The sequence below is a fragment of the Colobus angolensis genome, unplaced genomic scaffold (assembly GCF_000951035.1).
Source record: "Colobus angolensis palliatus isolate OR3802 unplaced genomic scaffold, Cang.pa_1.0 Scaffold169, whole genome shotgun sequence".
NCBI lineage: Eukaryota > Metazoa > Chordata > Mammalia > Primates > Cercopithecidae > Colobus > Colobus angolensis.
In genome coordinates, this window is record NW_012114810.1 from 1,265,673 (window position 1) to 1,274,494 (window position 8,822).

The 8,822-nt window shown below is 47.0% G+C and overlaps 1 protein-coding gene across 5 annotated transcripts in view; it reads left to right on the forward strand.

Annotated features, from left to right (window-relative positions):
- Positions 1-8,822, forward strand: part of PRUNE (prune exopolyphosphatase) — a 41,665-nt gene that overhangs the window by 16,866 nt on the left and 15,977 nt on the right. For 2 of the 5 annotated variants that reach the window (XM_011937818.1, XM_011937822.1), the window contains 4 exons: positions 163-347; positions 1,068-1,226; positions 3,041-3,135; positions 6,662-6,820. In XM_011937818.1, coding sequence (XP_011793208.1) covers positions 163-347; positions 1,068-1,226; positions 3,041-3,135; positions 6,662-6,820 — 598 coding nt within the window. The remainder of the gene's footprint in view (positions 1-162; positions 348-1,067; positions 1,227-3,040; positions 3,136-6,661; positions 6,821-8,822) is intronic. The other 3 variants (XM_011937821.1, XM_011937819.1, XM_011937823.1) reach the window with 3 other exon arrangements.

Below are 8,822 nucleotides of genomic sequence, written 5' to 3' on the forward strand. Positions count from 1 at the left end.
CCTGGGTGACAAGAGTGAAACTCTGTCTCCAAAAAAAAAAAAAAGCTCGCCTGAGACATCTGCATTTTCCTTGATGGGTGGGATAGAGGTTGGCTAGAAGCAGCTGGAGTGTCCCTACCTACCTATCTTTCTTTCTCTTTTCCCATACCTTCCCCTCCACAGAAGTGACACAGCCCTAGAGGAGGCAGTAGCAGAGGTGCTAGACCATCGACCCATCGAGCAGAAACACTGCCCTCCCTGCCATGTTTCAGTTGAGCTGGTGGGGTCCTGCGCTACCCTGGTAACCGAGAGAATCCTGCAGGGGGCACCAGAGATCTTGGACAGGCAAACTGCAGCCCTTCTGCATGGTAAGAGTGGCTTTTGGATTGGGACCCGAGTAGTTCTATTCCTGTCCCTGAGAAGGGAGGGTGGAAAAGTCTAGACACTTCCAGCCTAACCATATGCTCTCAGAGCCATTCAGCTCATACCAAAAGATAGGATTCTTTCGGCAGACAATTAAGTATCTGTTTAAAGGCCTGTGGGATACTTGTTGGAGAAAGTAGAAAGGAAGTACAGGGCAACAGACCAAGAAGCTTCCTATTGGCATCACTTTATGATGGAAGGAGGACTAGCCAAAAAAGCAGGAAACAGATTCCAATACCAGTTCCTCCAGGAAATAGAGAGGTGATCTTGAGCAGATCTCTTAACCTTTCTTCTTCTCATTTTTCCACTTGTGAGAAAAAGAGAGAGAGTGAGTTGGACTAGACTGTCTTTTCAACTTAGAAGATTCTTTGCTGGGATTTGGCCTACTCAAGAGGTGTATCTCTGTCTGACTAGGCTGTAAAATCTCCAAGGATTGAGATGCTCAGGCTTTCTTTCTACTTTTTTCCCATTTCCTTTCCTACATCTTAGTTTGGATTTGGGAGGTCTGAGGACACAGTCCATCCCAGTTTCTCATTTTGCTTTCAGAGATTTTGCTATACAAATCTCCTTGTATTGTGTCCATTTGGTGTAAAGGTTATATATGTTCTGGTGGTCGTGTGTGGAGGGTCACAGGATTCAAGTTCCACCATCTCCCTTCTCCACAGGAACCATCATCCTGGACTGTGTCAACATGGACCTTAAAATTGGAAAGGCAACCCCAAAGGACAGCAAATATGTGGAGAAACTAGAAGCCCTTTTCCCAGACCTACCCGAGAGAAATGATATATTTGATTCCCTACAAAAGGCAAAGTTTGACGTATCAGGTATGAAACGTTAGCTGACTTTTCTACCTCCCAGATGAGAAAACAGAAAGGCAAGCCTTGTTCATTATATTATTTTTATTTTTTTTTGAGACGGAGTCTCACTCTGTCGCCCAGGCTGTAGTATAGTGGCGCGATCTTGGCTCACTGCAAGCTCTGCCTCTCAGGTTCACACCGTTCTCCTGCCTCAGCCTCCCAAGTAGCTGGGACTACAGGCGCCCACCACCACGCCTGGCTAACTTTTTGTATTTTTAGTAGAGATGGAGTTTCACCGTGTTAGCCAAGATGGTCTTGATCTCCTGACCTCATGATCCTCACACCTCGGCCTCCCAAAGTGCTGGGATTACAGGCGTGAGCCACTGCGTGCGGCCATTATTTTTATTTTTTTTGAGACAGAGTCTTGCTCTGTCACCCAGGCTGGAGTGCAGTGGCAAAATCTTGGCTCACTGCAACTTCCACCTCCTGGGTTCAAGCGATTCTCCTGCCTCAGCCTCCCAAGTAGATTACAGGCACCCACCACCACACCCAGCTAATTTTTGTATTTTTATTAGAGATCGGGTTTCACCATGTTGACCAGGCTGGTCTCGAACTCTTGAGCTCAGATGATCTGCCCGCCTGGGCCTCCCAAAGTGCTGGGATTACAGGCATGAGCCACCGTGCCTGGCCGATTATTTAAATTGTATGCCAGAGAGAAATGAAGTAGCATATTAGCGTAAGCATGAAATAATCAATCATTTACTGGATTGTTCTATCCTGGCTCTTGGTTAGGATGAGGAGGAATGTATTAAGAGCCTCAGAAGGGCTGGGCACAGTGGCTCACGTCTGCAGTCCCAGCACTTTGGGAGGCCGAGGTGGGCAGATCACCTGAGGTCAGGTGTTTCTACTAAAAATACGAAAAATTAGCCAGGCATGATGTTGTGTGCCTATAGTCCCATCTACTTGGGAGGCTGAGGCAGGAAAATCGCTTGAACCCAGGAAGCGAAAGGTTGCAGTGAGCCGAGATCGCACCATTACACTCCAGCTTGGGCAACAAGAGCAAAACTCCGTCTCAAGAAAAACAAAAAGAGCCTCATAGGTTCTAGTCTATTCAGAGAATATAGAACATATATATATAATATGCTGAGAGTATACTAAATTATCAGAGTGAAATCTTTAGAATTGGTTAGGGAGGCAAAAGAAATATTTTGTGAGTATACAAAAGACGAAGAGAACCAAAAAAAAAACCATATTCTTCTACTCATCTACCACCTATTGACATAAAAAGGAAAAATGAAAGAAAGAACTCATATATAAACAATATAGGAAGAGGGAAAATACAAAGTAAAAGCCTCTGTGCTGGGTTTTATCCTTCTCTTCAAAGTTCCTTGCTGTAAAGGTACCTATTGTCACCAATTATTTAAGATGGCTTTTGATTATGTGATTACATTTTCTGTTTTTCTTTTTTTTTTTTGAGATGGAGTCCAGGTTCAAGTGATTCTCCTGCCTCACCCTCCTGAGTAGCTGGGATTACAGGCGCCCGCCACCACACCCAGCTAATTCTTTGTATTTCTAGTAGAGACAGAGTTTCACCATGTTGGCCAGGCTGGTCCCGAACTCCCGACCTCAGGTGATCTGCCCACCTCAGCCTCCCAAATTGCTGGGATTACAGGCCTGAGCCACCGCACCCAGCTGTGATTACATTTTCAATTGTCTCCCCCATTCATTGCCCCAAAGAGAGGCTATTTTTCCTTTCTTGACCCATCTGGCTGTCCTTGCCTTCTTGGTCTTGGGAACCTGGCCTCCCCTGTTTGACCCCTAGTCTCACATCTGCTTTCTAGGACTGACCACTGAGCAGATGCTGAGAAAGGACCAGAAGACTATCTATAGACAAGGCATCAAGGTGGCCATTAGTGCAGTATATATGGATTTGGAGGTAAGAGTAAGTTGTGACTGTGGGTGGGGAGAGAAAACCTTTAGCTATGCATGTTATGCATGTGGCCTTGCACCTCATTCCTGGCTCACCTCCAAAACGTATTTTGTGTCTATCTTCTTGTCTCCACCTCCACTGTGACCACCAGAGTCCAGCATCTCTCACTGCACCACTGTACTAGCCTTAGTACTGGTTTTCCTGCCTCCGCTTTTGCAGCCCTACAAACCATTCTCCCTGAAGCAGCCAGAGTGGTCTTTTTTAAATTTTTTTTTTTTTTTTTTTGAGAGTCATGCTTTGTTCCTCAGGCTGGAGTGCAGTGGTACCATCATGGCTCACTGCATCCTCAACCTTCCAGGCTCAAGCAGTCCTCTCACCTTAGCCTCCCGAGTAGCTGGGTCCACAGGTGCACACCACCACACCTAGCTTGTGTGTGTGTGTGTGTGTGTGTGTGTGTGTGTGTGTAGACGGGGTCTCACTATGTTGCCCAGGCTGGTCTCAAACTCCGGGCCTCAAGCAGTTCTCCCACCTTGGCCTCTGAAGTTCTGAGATTACAGGCGTGAGCCACCATGCCCAGCCTCATTGTACTTTTAATAAAATCTAAAGGACTTACCATGGTTTACAGGGCCATGCTTGATCTGGCCCTTGTCTTTTTCTCTGGCCTCATTTCATTCCAGCTCCACTCCTGCGCTGCAGTACTGCAGCCACACTGGTTTCTTTTCGGTTCCTCGGAACCATTAAGCTCATTCCCAGATGAGCTTTTCTCTTTGTAGAGCTGGCTCCTTCTTAACATTCAGATGTCTCAGCTCAGATGTCTGTTGTTTTGGAAGGTTTTTCCTGACCACCCTAACTGAAGTACTATTTCCTATGCTCAAAAAACCTCTAGCAGTTATGTTTGTTTGTTTGTTTGTTTTGAGCCTTACTCTGTTGCCCAGGCTGGAGTGGAGTGGCGCAATCTCAGCTCGCTGCAGCCTCTGCCTCCCGGGTTCAAGTAATTATCTTGCCTCAGCCTCTCTAGTAGCTGGGATTACTGGTGTGTGCCAGCATGCCCAGCTAATTTTTTGTTTTATTTTCGTTTTTTGAGAAGGAGTTTCACTCTTGTACCCCAGGCTGGAGTGCAATGGCGCTATCTTGGCTCACTGCAACTTCTGCCTCCCTGGTTCAAGTGATTCTCCTGCCTCAGCCTCCTGAGTAGCTGGGATTACAGGCACACGTCCCCATGCCCAGGTAATTTTTATATTTTTACTAGAGACAGGGTTTCACCAGGTTGGCTAGGCTGGTCTTGAACTCCTGACCTCGAGTGATCCACCCGCCTCGGCCTCCCAAAGTGCTGGGATTATAGGTGTGAGCCACTGCGCCCGGCCATTTTTGCATTTTTAATAGAGACGGGGGTTTCACCATGTTGGCCAGGCTGGTCTTGAACTCCTGACATCAAGTGATCTGCCCGCTTTGGCCTCTCAAAGTGCTGAGATTACAGGCCTGAGCCACTGCACCCGGCCTGTTTGTTTTTCAAAGCACTTAACACACTAAAAGGATCTTGTTTCCTGGTTTCCCTGTTAATTGTCTATATTCCTCTGCTAGTTTATCAGCTCCACCAGGACCCTGTTTCTTTTTTGTCTGTTGTAGCTCTAGGACCTTTAACAGTGTCTGGCACATAGCGGATGCTCAGTAAACTTTGTTGAATGTATCGATGAATATAACTTTAATAATAGTGTTCAATTAAATGCTGTATATGGAAACCAAAAATAATAATAATGGTGTCTGAATACCTGGTTCCATGTCATAGTGGTTTAAATCATTCATCTGGCTGGGCATGGTGGTTCACACCTGTAAATCCCAGGACTTGGAAGGCAGAGGCATGTGGATCACTTGAAGTCAGAAATCCAAGACCAGCCTGGCCAACATGGGGAAACCCTGTCCCTGCTAAAAATACAAAAAAAAAAAAAAAAAAAAAATTAACTAGATACAGTGTTGGGCACCTGTAGTCCCAGCTACTCAGGATGCCGAGGCACAAGAATCGCTTGAACCTAGGAGGCGGAGCCTGCAGGGAGCCAAGGTCACTCCGCTGCACTCCAGCCTGGGTGACAGAGCGAGACTCCATCTCAAAAAAATAAATAAAATAATTCATCTGATCTGAATACATACTCTACACAGCTTTCTAGTAAGTACTGTGTAAAAATACTAAATAATTAAATAAAACACGAGAGCATGGTCTCTTCTCTCATGGTTCGTAACCTAGTTCGAGAAACAAACAAAAACATAAAAGGCTTGCCAAGTACCTTAATCAAATACAAACTGACATATAGAAATACCAAGGACTGGCCGGGTACAGTGGCTCATGCCTGTAATCCCAGCACTTTGGGAGGCCGAGGCAGGCGGATCACCTGAGGTCAGGAGTTCGAGACTAGCCTGGTCAACATGGTGAAACCCCTTCTCTACTAAAAGTACAAAAATTAGCCAGGCATGGTAGCAGGCACCTGTAATCCCAGCTACTTGGGAGGCTGAGGCATGAGAATCGCTTGGACTCAGGAGGAGGTGGAGGTTGCAATAAGCCAAGATCACACCACTGCACTCCAGCCTGGGTGACAGAATGAGACTCATCTCAAAAAAGAAACAAAGAAAAAAGAAAGAAAGAAATGCCAAGGCTTAAAAAAAAAAAAACACACACACACACACACAAGAAATAACAAGGATAGAGAAAAGCCCAAGGATAGAGAAAAGCAGTTTTCACATGTCCGCTCTTATTTGTATACCCCATTATTCTGTTTTAGAATAAAAATACCCACAAGGCGGGCTGGGTGCGGTAGCTCACACCTGTAATCCCAGCACTTTGGGAGGCCAAGGCAGGCGGATCCCCTGAGGTCGGGAGTTTGAGATCAGCCTGAACAACATGGAGAAACCCCACCTCTACTAATGAAAAATTAGGCAGGCATGATGGCACATGCCTGTCATCCCAGCTCCTCGAGAGGCTGAAGCAGGAGAATCGCTTGAACCCGGGAGGAGGAGGTTTCGGTGAGCCAAGATCGTGCCATTGCATTCCAGCCTGGGCAACAAGAGCAAAACTCCTTCTCAAAAAAAAAAAAAATACCCACAAGGCAAAGACTTTGCTTGTTTGATTGCAAGAACAGGAGAGCCTTGAACACGCTGGGCATGTTACATACATTATCAGCGTGTTTTTTGTTTTTGTTTGAGACAGTTTCGCTCTTGCTGCCCAGGCTGGAGTGCAATGGCGCGATCTGGGTTCACCGCAACCTCCACCTCTCGGATTCAAGCGATTCTCCTGCCTCAGCCTCCCAAGTAGCTGGGATTACATGCAGGCGCCACCACGCCCGGCTAATTTTGTATTTTTAGCAGAGATGGGGTTTCTCCATGTTGGTCAGGCTGCTTTCAAACTCCTGACCTCAGGTGATCCGCCCACCTTGGCCTCCCAAAGTGCGGGGATTACGGGCGTGAGTGACCGTGCCCGGCCCAAGGACGTTTTATTGATGATGATGAGAAAGTCCTTCATCCCTCTCCGTTTCTTCCCTTTCAGGCCTTTCTGGAGAGGTCTAACCTCCTTGCAGATCTGCATGCTTTCTGCCAGGCTCACAGCTATGATGTCCTGGTCGCCATGACTATCTTTTTCAACATTCACAATGAGCCAGTGCGGCAGTTGGCTATTTTCTGTCCCCATGTGGCACTCCGAACAACGGTGAGTCTGTGTCCCTTCTCCAACCTAAGAGCCGTACAGAGTCTGCCTGTACGTACCTCTGTGCTCTACAGCTGTCCTATAAGGACCTCTCTTAGGTTCTTATATTAACATACTTACACGAGGTCCCTTGACCTGTCCCTGGACCTGTTTCCTCCCCTTTCTGCTTTTTCCCATTCTCTCTGTATATGAGTATCCTTTTTTTTCATTCTTTTTTTTTTTTTTTTAGTGAACATCCTTAATCATAGCATTGTTGAGAAAAGGTGAATTCAAAAAAGAACTAAAGATTCAATTCATACTTTGAAAGAACTTGAAAGAAATCTAGTTAGAAGGAAATGTTGCAAATCTGGAGTTAAAATTCCCTTCTTGAGCTAGGGACTGTGGCATGTGCCTGTAGTCCCAGCAACTCGGGAGGCTGATGTGGAAAGATTGCTTGAGCTGGAAAGTTTGAGTCCAGCCTGGGCAAAGATAGCAAGACCTCATCTCTATTGGGGAAAAAAAAACAAACAAACTGTATTCTTGGTTTAATCATTAATTCCTCACCCCTGGAATCACACTGTTGCCTTGAAAATTAGAAATACGAGAGACCTTTTCTGCTACTTACTATACAGGGATTAATTATTCTGTATCGTGCAAACTCTGTAAAGAAGTGATCTAGATCCAGATTTGTTTTCTTTCCTGAGCTTCCATTTGGCTGTCTTTCCTACTTCCTCTCCTTTATGTTCCTCTGCTGGTTACTGATTAGCCTAGGGAAGAGTTTAAAACTGGACTTAAGGCTGGGCATGGTGGCTCATGCCTATAATCCCAGCACTTTGGGAGGCTGAGGCAAGCAGATCATGAGATCAAGAGACTGAGACCATCCTGGCCAACATGGTGAAACCTCATCTCTTCTAAAAATACAAAATTAGCTGGGAGTGGTGGTGCGTGCCTATAGTCCCAGCTACTCAGGAGGCTGAGACAGGAGAATCTCTTGAACCTGGGAGGCAGAGGTTGCAGTGAGCTGAGATCACACCACTGCACTCCATCCTGCCAACAGAGAGAGATTCCGTCTCAAAAAAAAAAAAAGATGGGCTTAAGGCAATTCAGGGATTCTGAGGGTTGCCTAGGCTCTGTGAGGACTGCTAAAGACAGAATACAGCCAGATAATCCTTTGCTCTCATAGAAGGTATGTCTGCCCTTTCCCACCTCCCTTTGCCTTTGCCTTCTCCCCAGGAAGCAAATCTGATTTCATTCAGTGTAAGGTAGTTTGTCATTATGAAAAGAACTGCAGTTTTGTTTGTTTGCTTTTTTTTTGAGACGGAGTCTTACTCTGTTGCTCAGGCTTGAGTACAGTGGTGTGATCTTGGCTCACTGCAACCGCCACCTCCCAGGTTCAGGCAGTTCTCTCACCTCAGCCTGTAGCTGGGACTACAGGCGCCTGCCACCATGCCCGACTAATTTTTGTATTTTTAGTAGAGACGGGGTTTCACCATGTTAGCCAGGCTGGTCTCTGATTTGTTTTTCTAAGACCACCAGAGCGAGCACAAAAGAACCAGCAACCAGGCAAGGGTAGGAGCAAAACTACAAGTTTATTTTTGGTCACCTAAGGTGTGGGGGAGAGGTCTGTCGGCCTCCGGCAAAGGAGGCCGGCAGAGTCCCCCCGGTGGGGCTCTCCGACGGAGTTCCTGCAGTCCCGACATCCCGACAGGAGTGGGGTTGGGAAGTCCGCATGGGGCCCTGGCTGAGAGCGGCTTTTCTAGGAGTGGGAGGGCAATAGGCGGGGCACGGGCGTGTCGGGGGGGCGTTCCGCAGGTGCGACCAGGTAAATCTTGGTCTCTTCGGATTGACGTCACCTGGCGCATGCCCGGTTGGTCTGCACCCTCCCTGGGCGCTGGCTGCATTTTCGCGCGCGGGAAAAGTTAATGATGAAGAACCCGGAAGTGCACCATCTTGCCTCCGTTCGTCCAAACAGTCTCGAACTCCTGACCTCAAGTGATCCACCCGCCTTGGCCTTCCAAAGTGCTGG